Source organism: Pyrus communis, chromosome 6, assembly GCF_963583255.1.
Source record: "Pyrus communis chromosome 6, drPyrComm1.1, whole genome shotgun sequence".
In the NCBI taxonomy this organism is placed as follows: domain Eukaryota; kingdom Viridiplantae; phylum Streptophyta; class Magnoliopsida; order Rosales; family Rosaceae; genus Pyrus; species Pyrus communis.
Genome location: NC_084808.1, coordinates 22,454,583 through 22,481,241, shown reverse-complemented (window position 1 = coordinate 22,481,241; position 26,659 = coordinate 22,454,583). Strand labels below are relative to the sequence as shown.

Here is a 26,659-nt window from a genome sequence, read left to right as displayed (position 1 = left end):
TAAAAAGATAGATTTGTTGCTTTGTTCTTTTTAAATGGTAAACGATGGACTGTTACTGTTAAGTCAGAATAGTATAAGTGTGACATAGAAAAGTTACCTTCTTTCTGGAATGGTAGTTGAAAGTCTGGAGAATCGATGTTAGGTTAAAATGGTGGACGACTTTTGTTTTTAATTGACCTACAACATCGGCTTATTTATTACGAGGATTTTCATGAAAACGAGAGATGGTTATTATAACCATTATAGTTGCAATACTGAAATGAGTGTAAAACATGGAATTCAGAAAAACAAGTTGTCTCTCGCATGTGCAAAACGTTTAGCAAAAGAAAAATACTAGAACAACACACATTTCTCCTAGCGCTTGGCATGTAACGTAATCCACAGAGTAACCCTTACTATATGTATGATTTATCTAGATTCTAGAGCAAGAAACAGCACACAAAAGCCTCTGACAATTTCTAGTAGTAGCATTATTTGAACTAGGCCTTGATAAGTACTAGTGCTAAAGCAAAGCAATGAGGTACCATCCTGTTCCCGGTGGCCCTCCGCCTCCGCCGCCATCAGACTACCCTCCCCCTCGTCCTCCTCCTAGCCCTCCACCATCTCGCTATCAGGGTTACTTTTATCCTCCCGCACCAACCCCGAACCGGCCGCCGCCTTCTTCACCCCAAGACAATGATGGCCCTGGTTGCTGTTCAGTTCTTAGAGGCTGGTACGCGCATACTCTCCTTCTCCCTACTGACTCACTGGCTTTCAGCTTCTACCCTTAATAGTTTGATCATATCATGTTTGGCATGAACTGAGTAACTGTGTGTTTACTCTTTTGTTCTTTTGTATTTTCTAACTTTTCAGGACAAAATTAATCTTTTTTCTTGATAACGATCAGCTCCAAATTTAGAATTCTAGAATGACAAGGCTCAACTGTGTTCCCAATTCAAACTAAGATTAGAACAATGTAGCTAACAAGTTTTCATTTTCCCATTGCTTATTGAAGAAAATTAAGGTTTCACCATAAAATCAATTGACAATATAAGGAGTAGCCCAACCTCTTATAAGCCCATGCAAGATCCCTCTGCCCATCAATGTGGGACACATTCCCAACGTGTCCCCTCACATGTGGCGAATTTTCAAGCCTAAAATGTGGATAACACAACTCAGGTGACGTGGAGTATGTGTGGCATTTGGGCTTTACACGTGGGACAACCTGTGCTGATACCATGAAGAAAGTTAAGGTTCCATCATGAGACCAATTACCAATTGACAATTAGATTCTACTATTTTATTTATATTTATTTTTATATAAGCGATATTATACTTTGGAACTAGATCCTCTCCTGAGCTCAGGATGGGGATCCTTATGAGTAGCCCATCCGGGCTGTTCAAACTTGATCCAACGGCTGCAATTATTATAATTTTTAGAAGGGCTCCCTGTTAGGAGCCGTTGGATCAAATTTCAACGGTTCGGATGGGCTGCTCAGGAGGATTCCCATCCTGAGCTCAGGAGAGGATCCAGTTCTTTATACCTTAACTTAATCTAAATTGTGGGGAAAGGGACTAGAACTTTGGTGCATGGAGGCAGCACGTGCTTTTCCAATGTGACTATGTTCACGTCCGCTAATCTTTGACTTTTAAATGCCTTAATTCTGTATGTAGGTCAGCTAAAATTACTTTTTGACTTCCTTAATTTGTTCTTGTTCCACTGCTTCACTAACCCCTGATATCTTGTTTACATGTTTCAGTTTGGCTGCAATTTGTTGCTGCTGGATACTGGACTCTTGCTGCCCTTAGGCCATTAGATACATCGATCTCTTCTCTTTAGAACAGAAGTACTGGTGTTCGGTTACTTTTCTATACCCACCTAAGATGGAAAAGACAATGTTCGAACCCGGGGATAATTTTTATTGTTGGGGATTCTTGAGATGCAGCATTTGGTTGTATTATTAATCAAAAGTAAACCTCTATTGCTCTACAAACATGCACAATAAAGAGTGCATGAAGATAATTAAACAAGGGGAAAGCACATGACACTATTGTCCTCCCCTTGTGCTTACTTTATTCGATATGTTTCCTCTCTCTTTAACTCTTGCAATTGTTCTAGCCCCCGGGTTCTGCTAATATTGTCAGCAACTTCACCACTTAAATTCTATATGCTATGCTAAATAAAACTATCCAAATCTGGTTCTTATCTTAAAACACCTCCGTTCAACTTACTTAATATATTTTTTATGACGACAGTCGCTTCTGTTGCCTAGGAGAATCGTAAACAATTCCTTCCTAACCTAACGTTAGTGGAGTAGCCATGGAAACTCGATTGTTAAAAGTTAAATAATGGAAACATTATCACGGTAAGTATATATAGACTATATAAATAGTATATAGGTCTTAAACAAAATTATATATTCATGGCCATTTGCAGTAATAATCTAAGAAGTTGGGTCACCACTGCTATTGACATTTTATTTTGGGGTGGAACCTCAAATCAATCGAGCACGAACCTGCTCTCCTCTCTTCATATGTTTCGAGTTTCGAGTTTGGGGTTTGGGTGTGTATATTAACCTGTCCTAGTAAACCTAGGATTAAGTAAATACTTATTGATCAACTCCACTATGGAGGTTTTTTTTTTTTTTGGTTGAAAAACGGGGCTAAAAGCAAGCCCAAACAAACCTACTCAATAATAAATCTAAAACGGGACATCCCAAGTCGATCCTCACGAATAAAACTAACTGAACAAGGAGGAGTATCAAAATAAAAATGACCTAGGTCGCTAAATTGTTTGCCACAAAATTCTTTTCTTTGTAAACATGCCAAAAGTTCACATTACCAAGATCTTGAAAGCAAATCTCGACATGCAAACACAAGGGGACCTCAAGGATGATTATTGCTAATAGCTTGCAACACCAAATGAACTGTGACTGCAGAGTCTGATTCCACCAATAATTTATCAATCCGTAATCTCCATGCCAATTGTAAGCCCAAGTAAAACCTCATAGCTCAGCATTGAGAATCTCATATGTGCCCAAATTGGCACAAAACCCAGAAATTCATTAATGATCAGAATCTCTCAAAACACCACCTGCTCCAATATAATTATTACTTCCCTTCTTGCACATTAAGCTTAAACCAACCTGAAGGATGAACTTCCCAATTAAGCAAATAGTCAATCCTATGAGGTTTATCAATCTTGTGAGTTTTTGCCTTCAACCATTCACGAAGATAAGTACAAATAGCAATTGTAGGCTCATCAGTCATGGCAAAATCTTGCTCAAATATAAATTTATTTTGCCAAATACCAAATAAACCAACAAGCAATGGAAAAAACTAACCTCCACTCTAAACCCCCTATTATGAGTGGTGAGATTAAAATGAAGAAAATCATGAAAATCAATGTAATCTGACTATGGTTTATACATTCCCAACATTTGCCAAACTTCTCTTGCCTTAGGACAATCTTCGAAAACATGAGCCACTGATTCAACGCCACATGTCATGCCCCGATCCCGACCTACGTCCAGGATCAACACTTGACGTCACCAAATACCCGTATCTCTAACTTACCTCGCCTCCGGGATATGGCAAAGTACAACTCGAGAATCGAATCGCACAGTAATTTTTTTTCGTACACTTTATGGCTGCATCTAACCTTCTCATTAGACTACCTACGTACCCTAAACAAGGATTAAGCCATTCGTAGTTCGTCATTCACTACACTCAAACAATCATCACATAAATCACTATGTATCAACATAATATCACACAACAGGCATGCAATATCACGAGGAACATTCGATGAAGCGCAACATAAATCTCTAGACATATTGGTCAACAAGTCTAATCATAATAACAACAATCACAACTAACATCATTCCACAATCACGTCAATTAATAACACATACCATACACCGAAATGCAGGGTTAGAGCGACACAGTTCAGCCAAAACCTACATCTCTAATGCTGAAATCAAATCCAAGGAACAACAAGTCAAATGATGCGATTTCAGACCACTTAACGAAATTCATCAACATCGGGTTTCGGACCACTCAATGGAACCAATACACCAAAGGGGATTCCGGACCACTCAAAGAAATCGTAGAGTAGAAGGGATTCCGGACCTCTCAACGGAATCTGAGTGGATACGATTCCAGACCACTCAACAGAATCGTGAGTACAATGCATATTAAACCACTCAATGAAATACAAGCTAGATACCATTCCGGACCACTCAATGGAATCGTGGATCACGAGGGATTTCGGACCACTCATGGAACCGAGCGGAAGTCCAAGGAATATAGCAATGGCTTGAAGAAACAATACAAGAACCAAATACTCAATTTCGAAGGGCTGAACGGAAAAAAAAAAAAAAAAAAAAAAAAAAAAAAAAAGTGAAATAAGGAAACAAGATGTGAAACAAGTGCCGAAGCAACAAACCCCATGACAATGGGTTAACGGTCCACTTCTAGCCCTCACATTTCATCACATCATGCCAATCATACAACACAAACCACATTTCAAATATATACGTCAATCACATTTCATAAATATTCTCAATTCACAATCAAATCATATAAATCGATGGCTAAAAATAAAAATAATAATTCAACAGAAATAACATTTAATAACCAAGTATAACACAATATTGCGCCACTAGTGCGTAAATCGAGACACTCATCAAACGAGGCAACACATCATCATGCTTAGCCCAATAAGCTCCATGGAATCTCAACAACACTCTAAAATCAGCGACACGCTAGAAGAACTCCGGCTAGTTGACTAAAAGTCAACCATCAATCAAGATCAAGAGTAGGGTCCACAATCCTAGAAATCTAAACTGGAAGATCCGCCAATCAGATTTCTGATCCATAACTTCCTAAAGTCCACATTATGCTTCTAGAGCAATATACTAAAATTTCATTACGATCCAACGGTCGAATCTTAGCCAATCACTAAAGTTACGTGACGGTTGACGTTTAGATTTACAAATTTAGAAATCTAATTCGGGAAGATCTGTATGTTAGATTCCCGATCTGTAAGTTCCTATTGTCCTCAAATATTACGTATTAAAGTTTGGTAACATCCAACAGTCAGATCGTCGATTCATATAATGTTGAAGTGGCGGTCTCTATCAAAACTATAGTCATATGACGAGATTTCATCAATCGAACGTACATATGGAATTAGGGTATCCAAATTAGTCTGTGAAGGGTATGTGGGGTCTCGGCGGTTGGTCGCCCCGACTCACAGGAAAATTTAACTATTTCCAAAAATTACCAAATTTTACAGCCAAGTATATCTCAGTGAGGGAAGCAATTTTCATACCTAGGCCGAAGTCCAATTCAGTCGGGAAACGCCTGAAAACACCCGCAAACTGTCGGAACCCTAGAAATAGGTATGCTTCGATTCTCCTTCCTAGGTGTTTTGCTGCCCCTAAAACTAATTGGGCTTTGTTCCAGGGCTCAAGGGGAGTCTAATGGTCGAGGAGATCGACGAGATTACATTCAAAAATGACGGATCGCCGCCGATGAAGCGTTCGGTGTCTTATCGCAAAACGCCACAATTTGGCCCAATTTCCATCCAATCTTGAATGAACAATGGAGGAGAAAAAGTGTGGTGGTGATTGCATGTGATGGTTGGGTGCAATTTGCCTGAAAAATGGCTATGAACCACCGGAATCTAATTGGGTCGAAAGGGTTAGGTGTGTGGGTGTACGAGTTGAGGGGGTGGAAAATCAGTTTCTTAAACGGTTTTTGCCTACGCGTTCGTAGAGTCGAGCTCTATTAAATTATACTTAGTGTGACCCCAAGTCCACGATTTTTTTTTATTAATGATTACTGACCAAAATTCAAACTTCGTAATTAGTTTAATTAAAATCTAAATTTAATATAAATTCCCAAAAATAATATAAAATCTCCATAATGCAAATACGTAGTTTGCAATAGTGAAATCCAAGATAGGATTTCACACCACAAGTACATCTCTGACACTTAGGGTTATCAATCATACCTATTTTCAGCCTTTGTTCATTAGTGAGAAGCTTATTAGGAGAGAGCAGCCATAAGAAACTCTGAACTTTTGGAGGAATATGAAGTTTCCAAATGAATTCCCATCGCCAATTGGGAAGACCACTTGAATTAATGACCAACATATAACCAGATTTAACAGAAAAATTACCATCACTTGTTCCACTCCAAATACACTTATTAGCCACAACATCAAAACCAACTAGAATGCTAAGAATTTGTTCGACAATCTCCTTTGGTAAAATAAATAATAATTTATCAATATCCCAATCATTATTGTAACAATAATCACTATAGTAGCATTTAGCATATCATTGGAAAGCGGGCAAGAAGCATGATGAAACAAAATATCACATTTAGCCCATTTGTCTATCCAAAACTTTACCGTATTGCCATTTCCGTTTCGCCATAATAGCCCCTCATGCAAAAGTTTTGTCCGTTCAAGAATACCTTTCCAAGTACAAGAAAAGTGTAAAGCAGTTTTATCATTGAGTAACTGACCCATATCACCTTTAATATACTTTCCTTGTAAAACTTTTGCCCAAAGGCCATTACCCCCCTGCATCAATCTCCAAGAGTTCTTAGCAAGAAGAGCCGAATTCATAACTCTCATGTTTTACAAACCAAGCCCCCCAAGAGACTTTGGAAGGCAAACTTGGCTCCATTTAACCAAGTTAACCTTATTTTTGGATTCAGTGGAGCCCCAAACGAAGTTCTTATTTAACATGTCAAGTTGATCAAAAATGATAACTAGTAGTTTCACTGTCTGCATAACATAAACTGGGATGGCGGAGGTGACAGACTGAACAAGAGTGATACTAAGAGATAATGAGTTCACCTTCCAATCAGAAAGTTGAGGTTGAGCCTTTACCAGGCCCTTGTAAGTTCTTAGTGATGCGAGAATGAATGAGCGGAACTCCTAAATACTTTCCAAAATCATTAGTCAGGGGAGAACCACATGCGACTCAGTTCAAGAGCCATTCCACGATTAATATTAGGTAAGCAATAGATTCTCCATTTTTCATAGCTTATTTGCTGCCCAAAAGCCAAGCAAAATTTATCAAGGCACTCCTTAACGATCTGAGCTTTTGCTCTTTGGAGGCTTTACAAAATAAAATAATGTCACCTGCAAACACAAGATGAGAGACAGCAGGTCCTTGTCTTGCAACTTTAACAGCTTTCCATTTTCCAGAATTAACAACTTCATTAATCAGATGAGAGAATTTTTCAATGCAAAGAACAAATAGATAAGGAGAAAGAGGCTTACCTTGTCGAACACCTCTTAGTGGGCAAAAGCTATTAGTTTTCTCACCATTTAAAACAATTTGGAAATTCACATCAGTTATGCAATGCATAATTATCACCAAAACATTACCTTGAACACCAATTTCTTGAAGAGTATTCCGAATAAAACTCCATCGAAGCTTATCGTAAGCTTTTGCTAGATCAATTTTCAAAGCTAAGAAGCTTTTTTTTCCTTGCGCTATCCGGAAGTGTGAAGGACTTGAGCAATCACTATATTATTGGTGATATGCGTCCCTGTTAAGAAACTCACTTGACAAGGACTAACAATCTTGGTTAAGATGGGCCTCAACCGGTCAACCAAAATTTTAGTCACCATCTTATAAATAGTATTGCAAAGACTGATAGGGCGAAATTGTGAAATAAACCCCAGGCCGTCAACTTTAGGAATTAAGACCTGAACCTCAATTATTTACCTAAATAATAACCACAATTACACTTGCGCCACTTTAGACCGTAGTTCAAAATTGATCCAGTTGAGCACAAATCTTTGATAAATTTTTCAGACCCCTTACCGATATTATTCCAAACTTGACCCTTATTAATAATATATTAATAGTAAATATCCGACATATAAACTATAATATTTTCCTAATGAGTACCGCATCTTCAGAATTGTAACATTCCCATGGCATATAAGCTACTAATACGTTTTTTTCCCAAAGCGAGTTCTCTCATCATTGGATTCAACTGAATGCCCTATTTACCTTGGCAATTCCATGCATTAGTTTCTGTTGACGCCAAAATTTGACACTTTCAAATACAAGACAAGTGGCTGGGCCAAACGGGCTTGGGATCTTTGAATCTTTGGTTGAAATAAGTTTGTTGGTTTTGGTGTTAGTTTCTTTTATCTCCCTCCTTTTTTTTTCCTGGGTCTGGAAATCATTTTCTTTTATCTGATTCTAATTTCTCAGACATGTCCTTCTTGTTGTTTACTATCTGCAGTATAGCTGCCCTTTGCTGCTGCTTCTTGGCACAGGAGCCGTCACCTTTTGTATACATATAATTCTGGTTTTGTCATTGGATTTTGTTATTTCTCTGCAGTTGGTTTCTTAAGACTAGAATTCTATCAATTTTGTACATATATTGTATAACTTTTAACTCGTTGAAGTAGTTCGTGAAATTGTAATATTTTTTAAGTTCATAAATTTTTAGAATGGTTATTTTTTTAATATATCATTTCAAAGTTAATCTCATTACATGAGAGATTTTTTTACTGTACCAGAGCACCGTGGTATAATAACTTTACTAGTTTTATAAAAAATGTATTTGTTGTAGCCCTATTTAACTGAAGAATTATAAAGAGAGAGATGGTACAATAACGCAGAGAGAAATTTAGTGAATTATGAGATGTGTCTGATCTCAATCCATTTTGTCATTATGTAAATTCTTTACCCTTTATGTATTACAACAGAAATAAGACACTATCTAAAAGAAACTATAGAATCTCAACAATCACATTCCTAACTAAATTAGGATGGCAACACATAATACTTTCTCTAATTTTTACTAAATTGATATCATTTCATTCTATAATTGTCAATGTTTTAAAAAAAGCGCCCTGAGGCACGCCTAGGCGGCTTCGAAGGCAGGGCGTCAGTGCAATCACCTCTGCCCAGTGAGAGAAGGCGAAAACTCGCCTAGACGTGGTCGAGGCCTGCCTAAGGCGGTCAATTAGGCATCGTTTTTGTGTAAGAGCTACTGGAATTTGGAAAATTTTGGTTGAATATGGAAGTTACAGACGCAGCAATGCTGCTTGAAGAAGTTGAATAGCACGGCCTCGTTTGATGTGCTTTCATTTGCTTACTTTTTTTTTTTTTTAGTATTATTTTATTGGCTGATTCTTTTTCTCTTTAAAGTGACTTTCAGCTGCCCAGTGTCCCAACTTCCAACTTCCAGCATCCCAACGCATATTCTTCCAACATATTTATAAAATTTAATATTATTTTTTTAGATTTCTAAAGACTCATTTCTATAAAAATATGCTATAACTTTATATTCCTTAATAAGTAAGTGGCCAGCAAGAAAAATAAGTATTTATTTGTTTTTGTTTTTGTGTAATGCTATGTATATTTTTTTTCTTTCTTAAAAATTTATTCTTGTTTTTTCTTCTACAACTTTTAAGTATTTCACCAAAATATTATATAATATATGTAATTATATATAGTTTATACTAAAAATCTTAAGTCTCGTGAGGCTTCGCCTAATCCTCAAAGCTTTCACCTAGGCGGGCCTATCCGTAGAACGCCTCGTCTACGCCTTCGTCTTTTAATACATTGATAATTGTCATATTAATTTGAACTATTTTTCTTTATCAAATGATCCCAAGATCATTTCTAAATTAAAAAAAAAATATATATATATATATATATTTTTTTTAAAAGACTAACTGCGGGCTTTGTCACGGCAATCCACTATTTCAGAGACCAAAAAGACAACATTTCATCCTCTATTTTGAAGACTCGTTATTTTATATGAATTCAAAACAATAAAATCATGGTTATTTGTTACAGTTAATTTCCTCGAACATATATACTGGGCAACAATGTGAAGGAGCAACGAGCAAGGATGTCTTCCTAAGGAAAAATGTTTTATTATGTTCTAAACACGAGTGATATTTCACGTAACAATGAACATTTATTTTTAAGTTGTTTAATTTTTTTTTTTTAACACTATCCCACCATCTATGTGATCCAATCACACAGAAAAGATCTCTCCTTTTTAAGGATGGGGAAGATATTATCCAAGTCAAAAGACATGGATGTGGATGACATGATATTTAGGGGAAAAGTGCACTTTGTCACGTTTATTTCCGCTGTAAATTGGGTCAGCTGCCAGTTGCGATCCTTCCAAAAAGGGTAATGCATGGAGGATGACAGTTGGAGAGCTATGCCTTCGCTAAGTGTCAATCTTTTTTTCAACCGACTCATTACCGACGGATGATGTAGTAGTGCTGAATACTGATGGCGCTGTTGGTTTATTCTAGTCATCTTCTACGATTGGATTAAGCAAAGACAATGAGTTACAACGTTTGTCCATGTTCAACATGAGCAGCATCATCCTCCACCAGGCAAGTCACCTGCCAATCCCAAATTAATTTTCCCCCCATTTGTTTGTTTGATTTAATTGATTTATTTGTCTGGTTTGTTTGGTTTAGTTGAAATAAATTATTAATTGTTTCGATTTTTAAAAATTCTTTGGTGGTGGTGGGACAATGGAATTTCAGGGTATCCACTGGAGTATTCTCCGCCTAATGACTTTCCACCTCCACCGCCACGACCGGGATACCCAGATCCCTATCCTCCTGGTCCAGGACCTTTTCCGCCGCCCCATCATCATGAACATGGATACCAGGGTTACTTCTATGAAGGCTACCAATCGCCACTTTCAGCTGCCCCGCCTCCTCTTCGCCGATACCACGAATACGATGGCTGCTCTTCCCTCCTTAATGGCCTGTGAGTCTTTTCATCCATATCTTTGGTTTTATGGCGCCCAATTTACTTTCTACTAATCACGCATCAAATTGGTTACATCTTTTGTGCTTCAACTGCATAAATTAGTGTTCTCTCGTATATCCATCACTCCGATTGATTTTTAGTAGTGAAATTTCTTTAGTGCCCCGTAACAAAAGTAAACCGTATTTTTCTCTAAAATAATATTGAATTTGAAATGTTTTTCTAGCGTTGATCATTGGATTATTTCAACCGAATGCCTTGTTGCCCTTGAGAATTTGATGCATTACTTTGAATGATTGAAATAAAAGTATTGGTTTTCTTTTATGATTGATGTCGTCCCCTCTTGTTGTTTACTATTTTTTGCAGTTGTGCAGCACTTTGTGTGTGTGTGTAATTGTGCTTCCGAAGCCAAACATGAAACACCTGCAGCTTCTCTGTATGATTAGATTCAGTTTCACTCCAATTCCATGAATTTCTATGTTAAGCTTTTTGTTGTTAAACGTTCAACCTCAATAATATTCCAAGAAGTACATTCAGTTATTGCTTAACATTTTTTTTGTATATTGGTAAGGAATTGTTAATTGAACTTGGAGGGTATGGAGATGGACGAATGTGGAAGATTAAAATAAGTTTTAGGATTTGATTCCATTCATGACTTGTTTACTTATCTTTTATGAGAACGAAATCAGAATGATTCGAGAATAATCGGTTGAGTTTTTTCAGTCAAAATAGTTTCTAAGATTGATATGACTTCTCATTACGGTTTTTGAGATCTATAATCGATAGAAATGGTTGCCTAGTTTTGTCCGTCGTCAATCATTTTGATTATTCCATGAAAAAATTTCATTAAATAAGGATCAAAATACAAATAATTAAACATTCATTTTCTATCAAATTATTTCGCACATTGTTTATCAAATTGAGTGTTTTTGTCATTTTGATCCTTATTTAACCGACATTTTTCACAGAATGACCACATCTCTTGAGTTTCTAATCTTAATAATCAAAGTGAATAGTTATACCAATTACAGAGATCATTTTAGTTAAAAATGCCTAATTCGTTGTTCAAGCATGGAATAAACAATCCTTTTAAATTAGTAAGACATATGAGTGAAACTTTGCATATCCATTCGCTTGGGACGGACGATCAAAGAGAATTAGGTCAGACTGGTTAGCATATGAGCTGTTTGGGTTTAGGCACCATTAAAGTGTGGCGGGGCTTTTAGCCATTCTTGCTGGTCTGGATTTTAATGGTGTGGCTATAGCAATGGAATGGTAAACAAGTTTTGAAGGTATGGCAGTAAAAGCTTGGGTTGTGTCATGTGTGGCTGAATTAGGAAAGGGAGTGGTTCGATTAGTAATTTGGTTAAACACGTGTCTGCTTAAACCTTCTTTCTACGCGTTAGACAAGAATAATGTTATAACACCAATTAAATTTGCAGATCAAATTATGTGTCATTAATAAAAAATAAATACATTAATCGACTTTTAAATAACAATCCAATCATCACTTTACTGGTGAGGGCATATCTTGTGCTCATAATTTGTAGTCTAGAATGTATAATAGCTACTTTAAGCTTCCCTCCAACAAGCTGTGGACGGCCTAAATGAAACAAACTGCCTGCATAATACTAATGATTTAATAAATAAAAAATGAAAAAACAATCGTAATTATTAAATGGTACTATGGAAGCCAAACCCCGCATATCAGTGCAATGAAAAATTATTATTTTAGAGGTTATTATCGTCGAAAAATGAATAATTTATGAATTTATTGATAAATAGATGCTTGTTAATTTATAAAAAAATATTATGATTTGTTCATTTTTGTGTTTATTTTTTCTGATAAAGATACATGTATATTGTAGGGTTTATAAACTTTTAAAATAATTTAAGAACAAGATAACGTCTCAATTGAAAGGAATAAAGAAATCTGTCTTGAGTGATGAGATAAAGAGAGCATTGTGCGAGTATAAAAATGAGGATCTCTCTTCTGCTTAAAAGATTTGCAAACAATTGGTTCAACAAAAGTATTAGTTCATTTCTGTCAACCAATCAACACTATCAAACACTTAGTATTTGTCGGATGAGATGAAAAATAGCATTGTTAAGAGGCACAAACCAGCGAAATATTCCAGAGTAAGAAAAAGTATTGTATGAGTGGTTTCTCTAATTTCACCTTTATGACAAACACTTTAATCTCTAATAATCCATTGTCTTTTGATAAAACTAAAAATTGAAAATGAAATTACGAAACTAATTGAGAAAATTTTGTGTGGACAACTGCATGATTTTCGCCCTTTTGACCTCGAAGGTTATTTTTCATTTTTCATTTTTTTGAAAAATAGAAATTCAGATAATTATCTCATATGATACATAGGGTATTACTTAATCTATAAGCGTCACAATGGCTGATAAGGTAATATTTTCAACCACCGTGTGACAATTCATCATTTGAGCTTTTCCATTTTTGGTGCGAAATTCCTTTGTAGAAATGCTTTTTCCTTTTTCGTATTTATTTTTAAAATTCAATAAATCTGAAAAGGAAAATATAAAGCAGCAAAATTACAAATGAAAACCCAGAATCGATGATAACTATGCCGAAAAACGTGGCGTGCAAGTAACGGCCTCCTTTAAATTCGGCATGTCGGGTCTCTTCCGTTGTACACCGCACACTCACCTCGGTGACTCGGTCGATCGGCGATTTTTCACAGAGCTCGCAGCCATGGCTCCTCCGACTCTTCTCGGCCCTCCAGAGTTCAGCAAACCCGCACAGACCACCCCACCGTCTCAACCCGAACCCAAATGCGAGCCCAAACCCGCAACAGGCGAACCCTTCGTCGATCTGATGGTCTCCAGTTTCAACAACATATCGATGGAAAAGAAGCCCCCGATGGGCCTGACGGAGAACAACTCCGCCACCTACCTCTCCACCGGCAACCCCTGCCTCGATCTCTTTTTCCACGTGGTGCCGGAAACCCCCGCCGATTACCTGAACGAGCAGCTCCCGCAGGCCTGGGCCCATAACGCGCTGACCACGCTCAAGTTGATTTGCAACCTCCGAGGCGTGCGCGGGACGGGGAAGTCCGACAAGGAGAACTTCCACACGGCGGCGTTTTGGCTTCACGAGCACCACCCCAAAACCCTCGCGTGCAATCTGCAAACGTTTGCGGAGTTCGGGTATTTCAAGGACCTCCCGGAGATTCTCTACCGGCTTCTGGAAGGTGAGGACGTGCGGAGGAACCAGAGGGAGGAGTGGAAGAACCGAAAATCCGGCGGCGGCAAGAAGAGGTGGAATTCGGGTCGGGATCTCGGACCCGAACAACCGATCCCGTTCAAAAAAATCGGGGCGAAAATGGAGAAGAAGGCCGGCAAAAAGAAGGAGATGACGGAAGAAGAAAAGGAAGCGAAGGAAGCGAAGGCGAGGGAGTGGGAAAAGTCGGAAAAGGAAAAGGCGAGCAGGCTGAGGAAGGAGAAGAAGATCGCCATGGCCAAGAAGGCGGTGGCCCGGTACGAGCACGATGCGGATTTCCGGTTCCTGCATGAGCGGGTTTCGGATATCTTTGCCGAGTTCTTGAAGGCCGATATGGAGAATTTGAAGTCGAATCAGAGCAACAAGATCAGCCTCGCGGCAAAGTGGTGCCCTTCGATCGACTCCTCGTTCGATCAGGCCACTCTGATCTGCGAGAGCATCGCGAGGAAGGTGTTCCCGCGCGAATCGTACAAGGAATACGACGGCGTTGAAGAAGCCCATTACGCGTACAAAGTGAGGGACCGCCTGAGGAAGGAAGTGCTGGTGCCGCTGAGGAAGGTTCTTGAGCTGCCAGAGGTGTACATTGGGGTCAACCAGTGGGGTTCGATTCCGTACAACAGGGTGGCTTCCGTGGCGATGAAGAATTACAAGGAGTTCTTCTTGAAGCACGACGAGGAGAGGTTCAAAAAGTACTTGGAGGACGTGAAGGCGGGCAAGGCGAAGATTGCTGCCGGAGCTCTGCTGCCCCATGAGATTATCGGGTCTCTGGAGGACGGCAATGTTGGGCAGGTAGCGGAGCTTCAGTGGAAGAGGATGGTGGAGGATATGTTGAAGTTGGGGAAGATGAAGAACTGCTTGGCTGTGTGTGACGTGTCAATGAGCATGTCAGGGACTCCAATGGAGGTGTCGGTGGCGTTGGGGCTGCTGGTGTCTGAGCTGAGTGAAGAGCCGTGGAAAGGGCTGGTGATCACTTTCAGTGAGAATCCTCAGCTGCATTTGGTGAAAGGGGACGATCTGATGACCAAGTGCCAGTTTGTGAGGAGGATGGATTGGGGTGGGAACACTGATTTCCAGAAGGTGTTTGATTTGCTGCTGAAAGTTGCGGTGAAAGGGAATTTGAAACCGGAGAATATGATCAAGAGGATTTTTGTGTTTAGTGACATGGAGTTTGATCAGGCTTCGGCCAACTGCTGGGAGACGGATTATGAGGTGATACAAAACAAATATAGGAAGAGCGGGTATGGGGATGCGATCCCGCAGCTGGTGTTTTGGAATCTGAGGTACTCGATGTCTACACCGGTGCCTGGGAATCAGCCTGGGGTGGCTCTGCTGAGTGGCTTCTCTAAGAATCTGCTGAAGCTGTTCATGGACAATGATGGGGACATTCAACCGGATGTTTTCATGGAATTAGCCATCTCGGGAGAAGAGTATCAGAAGCTAGTTGTGCACGATTGAGTGATCAAATGACGACGAGTTGAGTTTTGTATGTTAATAAGAACGAGTGAGAACATAATGTGATGCAGTGCAGGTAGCGTCTGTTTTGTTGCAGGGTTTTGTACCAAGGATAAAAGATGAAATGAAAAAAGAAATCATATGTTTTTGGTAAAGTTATATATCGGGTTCTATGTTCATTTCTGCAATTTAGAAGATGTGACAGTCACTGTCTAGGTTGCACAAACACTCCAAAACCCCCAAGTGTCGGACACGGTCAATGGTTTGAACACGGTCAAGACACGGTTTGGACACAATAACCAAAGAGAAACAGAAACCTTAGCCAGCATCTATTTTCAACTTATGCAATTCAAAAGAGGGTCTGGCTGAAATTATGAGATTGCTTTTATGGAATCATTTGTCTGTCGAGAAGAATATGAAAAGCTTGTGCATGATTGATTGGTGAACTGATGATGAGTTGAGCTGGTTGTGCATGAACTGATGACATGAAAATAAGATCATATGTTTTCGGTGGATGTTTCTCTTCGCTGAAGTTGGGTCTGTTTCTGGTTAATATTCTCTTCTCGAGTTCCATGAAAACTTCGAATGCGATTTATACTGTGTTACGAGATTCCTTGGAAATTCTGCAGGGTTCTTTATCAATTCTGTTGTAGCTAGAAGAAGCTATAAAAATTTAAATCTTCGCCGGCCAATTCTTTGAACTTAACAAGTAAAGGACTGGGTGTTGGGACAGTATTCCGGAGTATTGAATACTCTGCCACTTAGTATTGTGGATACTTCGCAAAGGATGCTCTCGCCCAAAATGGAAAGTAAAAAACACGCATTTTCCTGTTTCTGTCTCTTTGGGCCATAGGCTGAGGCTATTCCCAAGCAGTACAAAACTTGACGGGCGCATTACCATACCTTCTCAGCCCAGGTTCTGATCAGTGCACCCATTTTCAAATCAGCCCATAACCTAAGCACTTGTGACCGTTTGATTTATTTTGTTTCCATGACAAGTTGACACGATCATTAACGGATTGGGTCAATGTTTATTTACAAAGCACTTGTGACCGTTTGATTTATTATACATACATAAGTTGTTTTGGTATCATAAGAATCCTCGTACTCGACATTACTTGGTTAGATTCTTTATGCTTTGGAGTTTTGTTGTCGATATTGTGAGTTAGTTTGGATCAAATAATTTAACATGTTTTTACCACGTTAAAACGTTGTCATCATGTTTATTAGTTTGCAATTCTTTAGGAATGGAATGGACCCAATTATTATTGCCCCCGTACATAAACGGGTGTGCTATCTACGCATTTTTTTACTTCTCACACACCCCTTGTTAACTTATGTCCTTTTGATTTTCTTCAATTCATTTAATTCGACGGTTGAAAATTAAAAATGGTGTTTAAGAAGTAAAAAGAGATGTGTGGACAACTAGCTCACTCCATGGGCTAAACTTAGTGGGTTAGCTAGCTCACCCTAATATCAAATTAAATGTGACCTACACACTCCTAAACCGCAATCAAAACCTTTCCCAGTGTTTAGATACATAAAGTAATTGTTACAATAACATTGCCATTCAAATCCATTTTAAATTGGCGAGTAGATACTGAGACTTCACCAGAAACGTTTATTCGACTAGTTCTCTTCTTCCATTGCAAAGAAAACCCTGAAACTTTTCTTACTCTGTTGCCAACCCCAAAAGGCATGGCAAGTTTTGGGGTCAGCGACAACCTTTTTTTCCTTTGGTTTTTTTTTTTTTTTTTTTTGTCTCCTTCATGCCTTATCCCGCGGCTTCCCCTTTAACATCTTCTCACCTACTGTTTTGGAGCAACCCTCCATAGTTTAATGGAGCTCTATCCCGAACCCTCCTCTAAGCTGTCTTTCGAGTTTAGGTGCGTGTGATTTGGGGTGGTATTACGGTTGTGGTGGGTCCAAGCCACCTTCTCGGCTTAGTTGTAGTTTGTGTTGCTAGTGGTTGTGCGGTCTCACTTTCACGATGATTTTGTGTGTTTTTTGATCTTGGATCTGTCAATGATGATTTATTGTGGCAGATTTGTACTATTGGTTCTTGTGTATTGTGTTTAGGGTGTCCATTGTTTGTTGTGCTTTATTCTATCCATATCAAGGATTTGGCACCCTTTTTGTAATCATGTTTCAACTTTTAACAAAATATCACTATCGCTTCGTATAAAAAAATGATAGAGAGTAGATATTATACATTGAGATGGATCGAACACTTTAAAATTGCAGCGGTTGTTATAAGAAAAGGTCTGATCATCTGCCAAATACAAGACACTGCCACCACGAGTTGTTGGCTCTGTTGCGTGATCGACCAGTGAGATATAAAAAGTAATGAAAGGAGGCCCCTTTCCACACTTGAAACCTCTCACCATAAACTTCATGGTGGGATCACCATGCCGTTACCGCAGTCACGTTGTTTTAATGTTCCGTATTGGAACACATTCTTCTTTTGATATTACTACTTGTCCTCACTGTCAGTCTAATTCTGGTGGATGTGTTCTAACAGGACGAATATCTTAATCGAAATTGTTCATTTTTAAGGCTTTTTTTTTTTTTTCAAAATTGTTCATGAGTTGACATAATTTTTTTACTTTGATCCATGGAATTTAAAATCGATAAAAATGATCTCTAAGATTGTCCATCGTCAATCATTTTAGTCATTCTATGAGAAATCTCGTTAAATTGAGGGTATTTTGTCAAATCAACTTCTCCCCTTGAGCTAGTGGTTTTTTTTAATTTAATGAAGATTTGTCACAGAAGAACCAGAGTGATTGACAGTGGACAGTCCTTTTTTTTTTTATTTTTTTTATTTTTAACAAACAATATTATCTACACTAAAGGGGAGGGAGTATGTTAAGCCTCACAATGAGCTAGCAATAATCTGGTTCAAATTTACCTTTGGCGACAATTGAACCTAAGGCCTCTCACTTACGAGTGAAGTGTGAAGAGGAATACCACTGGACCGTAGTACTAAGTGGCGATGATGGACAATCTTAAATGATCACTTCTATCGATTTTAAACCTCATGGACCAAAGTGAAGAATTATGACAATTTCAAGGACTATTTTGACCAAAAAAAAAACACCTTGTTTTAATCGCTTTTTTTTAAAGATAGAAATGAGTACTCGCTCCCTTGCATCCAAATTCGAATTATCTTCTATATAGATTAAAATAGATTATCTTCTATATAGATTAGAATAGCTTAAATTCATAGTGATGGTGATGATCTTAACAGTACCAAAATCCTTGATTTGTTCCTTATATTTGAATTATAAATGAACTCTAGTTTGATTGATTTTTTTAACAATGATTTTTTTATCAAACGATGGATTGTAGCAATGATGTTAAAAAAATTTTAAAAAAAATAATTTTGCTTCTAATATTTTCACTAAGTTAAAGTACATTGTTCACAACATAACGAGCAAGTAAGCACATTCATAAAATAAGGCAAATAATGAAAACACTTTATTTCCTCTAACACCATTTGTTAATTCCGTTTAATTTATCCAATCTGAATACGATAAATTTAAAAAGTTAAGGCGTGTGAACATATATTCCATAAAATAATTGCGAGAATTGTTGTTTTTCTTTAATTTCTAGAAAAATAAAATTACAAAAAGGAGAATTAATTAGTCAAAATCAAATATCTCAAAACGACTTAAACACAATGACATGGAAAAAATGTTGATGTTGCCACCCACGAACCCGGATCCTCGCTGTAAGGATTCAGGGGATCTGTCAATCTTGTTTGTTCATCATATATTGTGCAGTCAAAATTATTTTAAATATTTTTATTTAAAATTAAACACAAATAGTACTTGATATAAACTAATCGCATAATATATGATAAATGAATATAATCCACGATTTCCCGAGATCTTTACCTAAAGAACTCGAAGAGGATCCTGTTGGCCACCTACATTGAGGAATCACAATCAAAAGGAAAATTCTCGATGGTGGACGACAAGGCCGACGCGACGACTCTTGCCGTCACGCCACCAAATTAAAAGAACGTGGCCTACAAAGTTGAACACGTGGCTACAGCCTACAGAGGATTCCCGGGGATTTTAGTCACGTGATTGTTGAACTTTGATCGTTGGCGGCAGGCGACAGGCAACAGCTGCCCACCGCCCGCATAATATCCTGATTCCTACCCCCGATTTCCCATACAATCCTTTCTTTCACCAATTTTGATCTGAAAATTCAGCATCCCATTTTATTTTATTTACTTTTTTAATCCTGAAACTTCCTGTTATTTTCAAATCGATAATGATATCAGAGTTCAAAAGTAATAAACCTTTCACGTCAACAAAAATAAGTTATGACTATAGAATTACCTAATATTTTGCACGGCCATTTGGAGAAAGCACGAAACAGTTTGTTGGCCACCCATAAAGTCAAATTTCTTGTTAGTACTCGCTCAAGATTGTTGATCGACCAAATTTCGATTTGTACATGTGGCTTGGGAGATCACTGTCTTGCTGGCTAAGTATCTTAGACGATCGCCAAATGGTGTCCTAAAAATTATTCCTATCACCGTACGTCCTTAGGTTTAAGGACTTGGTGGATTCTGATGGAACGAAGATTCAGTCTGTATGGTAAAGGACTTCTCGAAGCGTCAAAAAATTTCCTCACAATTGAGGACCATGTAGATGTAGGGACTAAAAGGAGTGAAACGAAGATTGTTTTTTGATTGGAATGGTCTCACAATGCAAAGCTGCACAGTCTACGCTTCTTATACGCGCAAATAACTCACAGTCGTCAAACAACTGTTGACTTAATGATAGGCTCGGATCCCACAATCATTTGTTTTTTGTTTCAAATCAACAGTACAAATAACTGCACTGTTTAGATCAAAGATTGTTATGTTAACAATGATTTTTTTTTAATCTTTTAGACCCCAAATTAAGGATTATACTGTAAGAACACTCCATTAAAGCTAATATTCTTATATTGACTGGATATTCCTTCGAAGCCCCTAAAAAAGTCCCCAAGGGTGCCTCAACAAAAGCATAAACGTGGCATACCTATTTTGTTGTTGAGGTCGTCACTAATAATGGTGATTATTTGGATGATACCTATTATTGAGGCACAATGTTACCAAATGCTGCTAGAAATGCGTACTTATTTGACTGTACAAAATTAAGTTGTGAGAAATGCCTTTTCATATAAGTATCTTTTACTCCATATAAAAAAGGTCTTTCTAGTATTATAGTGTAAATTTGAAGCTATCATCACCTTTAGACCATCTCTAACCCTTGGGTTAAAACTTAATAATTTTAACCAAAAAAATTTAGGTTTTAACCCAGAAATTATTAAAGAATGAGTTTAGAATAATTTTTTTCTTAAAGTAACTTTAAAAAAAAAAAATATTATGTAGACTATCCAAATTTAATTTTATGAATGTTTTAACCTAAAAATATTTAGATTCTGACAAATATTAAAAATCATTAAACCGGCACCATGAAACTCGTGGAACACTACCAAAGAATATGAAACATGTAAAATAATTTTTTTTTAATTACTTTAGTTGTTGGATTTAAATTTGGACTGTTAGATTTTTTTTTACCGTTGGATTTGATCAAATTAGATCTTAACCTTTGGATTAAATGAATTTATAAATATAAAATTAAAAAAAAATACGCATATATAATGGGCCAATCCCACTAATTAACCCAAGGGGAATCTTGGGCTAAATTTGTGCCAGAAATAAGTTTTGGATTTTAAGTCATATTTGCCCCAAAACCATCTCCAACCCTTGGGGATAAAGCTTAAAAATTTAAGCCAAAAAATTTTAAGCCATAAGCTAGAAACTGTTTTTCTCCTCCAACCCTTGTGGCTTAAAATTTTAGCCCGTGATGATTAAATAATGATTTTAGCCTAACTTTATGTTTTCGGTAACTCTTTTTTTTTAAATAAAGTTTATGTAGATTATCTTAATATATTTTTATGAACATTTTAATCTAAAAATATTTAAATTCCAATAAGTAATTAAAAACCATACAAATACATAGGTATTTATAAAGTTTTAAGTTAAATTTGATTTAAATTATTTTAGACATTATATTTAATTTTGGGCCGTCAAATCTTTTTTTTACTATTAGATTTGATTTGATTTGATCATAGCCATTATATTATAAGTAAGAACAAAAAAATGTTTGAAATATGACAGTTTGGTGGGTCCAGAATAATTTAAGCCAGACTTAAATCATGAGAAAATCTAGCCCATAGATATATTTTCTCCCCAAGGCTTATTTTAGCCCATGGTTGGAGATGGTTTGGGGGGGGTTTTAAAAGCTTATATTTTAAGTTTTATCCTATGGGTTAGAGATGGTCTAAGGATTGGAGCAAGTTGGATTAAGTTTAGAACCTAAAATTTGAGTTTTACTCCAAAAGTTAGAGTAGGTCTTAACTATATTTTTTTCGTGTTTGTATTCCAATAGGGAGGAGGAAATGAGTTGTATATATAACAATCGGAAAGAGTTGCTAAAAGAATGTAAAGCATTAGCATCTTGGAGTGGGGACTCTGCCATTTGAGAAAAAGAAACTCTTTGTATCACCATTTTTCTATATCAAGGTGAATGTAGCTTCTTCTATTTGCATGCAATGTATAATTAATTACTTTTCATCCTAGATGAAAAGTCTTGTATGAAGCACTTCAAGTGTTTTTAAAACTCAACAATATTTTCTCTAAAAATGTTTTCAGTTATTTTAAAATTATTTTCAAACGAGCTCTTAACCTAATCCTAGTAATACCTGTTAAAAAATAATTAAAAATAGAAAAAGAGGCCATTCCAAAGCATAAAAAAAAATAAATAAAAATAATATTAAGGCTTTGGAAAAGTCATATTGCTGAAACCTGAAGGCATCCAGAAAAGCAGAGAGAGCATGAGTCAATCAACTACCAAGTCTTAATACCTTGTGGGCTAATTCATTACCAAAATATTGAAGCATTCCAATAAATAAATTGACCACGGTTTAATCCAAAACACACGGTTCAAGCCACTGACCGAGGGTTCTTCCAAAATGTTTCCAAAACGGTTACAAATGCTTTGCATTGTTGCATTATAAAAGCACTTTTAGAAAGCACTTAAGTTTGTAATAAAAATTTCAACGTGTCTATAATGAAAGCAATCATTAGTGAACTCTAACATGCAACGACAACATTAGAACAACAGTATTTCAAACTTATCACGTATTATCATATATTTTAATTTTCTCATGGAACATTTCATAATTAATTCGAAATCCGTCATCTCATCTCAATTTCACGGAAGTTTTTCTCATGACAACACGCGTTGCCCTACTCTATGCAGCATACAAGTGATGACGACCTACACCAGAAAAGAATTATCAATTTGTGAAATGACCACTTGGACCTCCTTTACGAAGACGACTAGTATAGCAGCAGCAAAGTCCAATTCATTTCATATTTTAATATTTGCATTTTCCATAACAAAAACAATGTGACAGTGTATTAGTTGGACCAGTTCTTTCTCTCTCTCTCTCTCGCTTTCTTTTTATTGTTTGCACCTCGTGGAAGACGTGCGCTCATAAAGCATTCCAGTGCAGCTTAACTCACATTACATGAATCCCGTGCCCTTTAAAGTTGCTCCTCTCTCTCCCGCCTTTGCCATTTAATAAGTCGGTCATCCAATCCAAACCTCCCCAACCCTTACATTCTTCCAGATTCCAAATTCCAAACCAAACTCTTTCAACCAATTCAACAAACACCGTCTAAACATGTCCAGAGCCACTGTCGAGCTCGACTTCTTCGGCATGGACCAGCACCACCGGGAGGCCCCCTCCTACTCCTCCAAATCCCAATTCCAGAAATTCCTCCACCGACCCAGAAGCTTCCGAGGCATTCACACCGCCATGTCCAAGATCAACCCCGAGGCCTTCAAGTCCGTCATCGCTTCCGGCAATGCCAGTCCCAGCATTCCAAATCCGAGGAAATCGTTTTCGGTGCCGTCGAGCCCCAAGGTGGAGCAAGTCCTGTTTCCCCGTTTGCCACTCTACGTTCCCACCGCCACTTCCGTTTCCTCTGTCGCGTCTGCAACTTCCGAGAGCCTCCTGGAAACAACGCCGATGACGATTTTCTACAACGGCACCGTCTCTGTTTTCAATGTCCCTCGCGACAAGGTTTGTTCTTCTTCTTCCCCATCTTACTTAATTAACAAATTTTTTTTTAATGAGTTGGTAGTTAGTTTCTAATTATGATTTATTGATGATTGGGTTTTGTTGTGCAGGCGGATAGCATATTGAAACTTGCTTTGGAAGGAAACTCCCGCAAAGCTGCAGAAGCAGCGTTAGCCGTCGATCCAAAACTTGCTCTTCATCCAAGTGAGCAGCAGCAGCAACTTGTGGATCCTCTTAGCGAATGTTAGTCTTTACTTTCCCTAATAATATTTGATAGTTCCTCTGTGAGAAATTTTCTGTTAAAGAGAGGTAAAGTAAGTTGATATATTATATAGGATAATGCTTGTGTTTCTCCCCCACTTAGTACTGTCTACAGGTTTTAGGTCCGATTTTCGCCAAAAGATAAATTTGAATCACAATATTGTTAGCCCATTGTGAGATTAAGCCCACCTCTTCCCTTAGTGTAGATAATATCGATTGTTCAAAAAAAAAATAAAAAAATCATCATTCAAAGTATTTATACTCTTGATCATCATCTAAACATTATATCTGTACAAAAATCATTCAATTTAAATATAGTTTAGAAATTCATATGCAGCAAACAAATAGACGGTTCATCATGAGAAAACTAATTGTTATCAAAATCGTGATACGCACGAATGGTTAAACTATTTTCAAATTAAATGATTTTTTTTTTTTTTTTTTTTGTAGAAATGATCTTTTGTTGATGATAAAAAATATGAAGGGTTCTTATTATGAAATTCTTATAGTTAAACTACGTTAACCATAAATCGGAGGACAAGTAGGTTCTCATGAGGGAAACACAAGTATTATCCTATTATATTATATATAGTAGTATTACTAGTGATATCCTGCAATTTTAATGCTCAAACACTAACAAGTTAGCATTTTAAGTCACACTGTCCTCACGTATTTTTATTTTTATAAATTGTGCAGATCTACCAATTACTCGTTCTAAGTCATTGCAGAGGTTTCTCGAGAAACGCAAAGAGAGGTAAATTGACGCATGAATTTCTTGTTTTGTATGTTATTTCATGTTTCATCCGAAAATTTTGCTTTGCTCAATCTAAAAATAAGAGTATAAAAATCACTTCCGATAAACTTAAATAACAAGAAGGTTTTGATGATAAAAGAATTTTTCTTCAATGTTATGTAATATTGAATGCTACCCGAATTGTATTCGAAATGAATGGCTGATATTTAGTGTTATTCCTCTTCACTTGTAAGTGAGAGATCTTAGGTTTCTCTTCACTTATAAGTGAGAGGTCTCAGGTTCGAATCTCGTGGATGACGAATTCGTTACTAAATTAGGTTGCCCATTGTGTGGTTTAGCCAAACTCTTCATTCCCTTAGTGTAAAAATATCTATGTACTAAAAAAATAGTTATAAAAATAAAATGTAATAGCTAAAACACACGCTACTTTGGATGATATGTAGTATTGAACCCATAATTGAAAAACAATAATAAAAACTAGTTTTAAACTTTGAATCATTATGATTCTGTCTTGTCCTTATCATAAACTCACATAAATCATGTGACACTTAAATAATTTTAATTGTGCACCATACTTAGTCCATGATTAATCAAGTGTGATAAATAAATAGTAAACGTGAAAATAATAACGCGTTTTTTGTTTTGAATATGATTGACAGGTTGAATGCGGGTTCTCCTTATGCTGACCAAACCTAATTAACGCGTTTAGACAACCAGCACATGACAAAAGTAGAAGAAGAAGGAGAGGAGACTGTCAGAGAAGACTGATTCCAACCTCCTTGTCTAAGAAAGAAAAAGCACTTATTTTAGTAGAAAACGAAGGATGAGAGCGTATATTGTTTCCTTGTGAAGGAAGCAAAAGCACTTGTCGTAAAGTCTCTTTGCACGTTTTAGTGATGGCCCTTGGCTATTTGGGGCATTCATATCTATGTTTGCTTCCTGAAACTTTCATGTGGTCTTTCAAAGTGGAATATTTTGAGACCATTCTTTTATTTGTAAGCTTTTTTATATTGCTATTATTTAATATAATAATTATTATTATTTATTATTATTGTTATTAGTCACATATTGTTGAATACTCTATATATATTTTTTTTTTAGTAAATTGTCATTAGCATTTTAAAAATTTTATTTGGCACTCTACACATTTTATAATTAGAAAAAAAATATGTAGAATAAAAATTTTGAAATGCTAATAACAATTCCGTTTTTTTATTTGCTATTTTAAAATGGTTTGAATTGAATTTGGCGGAACCGTGTCTCCTGCTGTAGTATCTACTTTGGTTTCCATTGGAATAATACATCTTGTTTGTATTGTGACTTGTACTATAAAGTAATAGAAATCTGAATTCAAATTTTTAAAACGTGTTTGCCTGACGGTGGACCTTACTTTTCACGCACGGCTACCAAAATATGACCAAACTCACCATTATTCATTTGAGAAATATTAAAGGAAATTATCTAAAAGTTGTTGAAAAGTCTGAAGGCAATGAATGCCCACATAGTATGTTAGCAGAATTCTTCAGCATGGGTAGAAGTTTTCAATGCCCATGCAAAGTGAAAGTTGAATATGAAATTGTATTGTCAGAGGACGTGTTATAAGTTTCAACATGCAGTTAATGCGTCAGTTTGGAGTTGCTCTATAAATAGAGCACTCCGCATGTTTTCATGTAACAGAAAATATAAGAAGAAGCAAAACAAGAGAGAAATATCAGTAACATCATCTATTCCTCTGCCTTTTATTTGTTATCCTCTTGTGCTATAGTTTTAGTGTGGCATTTTACATCTACCTTGCACCTACCATTAAAAAGGTTATTCCTCTAACTTTGACCTTTTTATAACACGTTATCAGCACGAGTCTCTAAATATAATTATTCTCTCATCTCTCTTCGTCGAACGAACGAAAGAAAGAAAAAATGTTTCCTTTAAGGTTTTTACTGTTCATCTTCTTCCTCTGCCTTAACTGCGCCGTATACCCTCGCGACGAACTGTTTGCTCCATGCCTGCTCT

At 36.9% G+C, this 26,659-nt stretch overlaps 2 protein-coding genes across 2 annotated transcripts; both read left to right on the top strand.

Moving 5' to 3' along the window:
• Window positions 1-13,095: 13,095 nt before the first annotated feature.
• Window positions 13,096-16,305, top strand: LOC137737611 (uncharacterized). The gene has a single exon (XM_068477147.1). It carries the CDS (start codon window positions 13,417-13,419, stop codon window positions 15,478-15,480), a length of 2,064 nt encoding a protein of 687 aa, XP_068333248.1. The 5' UTR covers window positions 13,096-13,416; the 3' UTR covers window positions 15,481-16,305.
• A 6,796-nt stretch (window positions 16,306-23,101) lies between these two features.
• LOC137737996 (protein TIFY 9) lies at window positions 23,102-25,694 on the top strand. The gene is made up of 4 exons (XM_068477593.1): window positions 23,102-23,637; window positions 23,745-23,877; window positions 24,592-24,649; window positions 25,309-25,694. The coding sequence occupies exons 1-4, from the start codon at window positions 23,236-23,238 to the stop codon at window positions 25,343-25,345; spliced, it is 630 nt and encodes a 209-aa protein (XP_068333694.1). The 5' UTR covers window positions 23,102-23,235; the 3' UTR covers window positions 25,346-25,694.
• The last annotated feature ends 965 nt before the right edge of the window (window positions 25,695-26,659 follow it).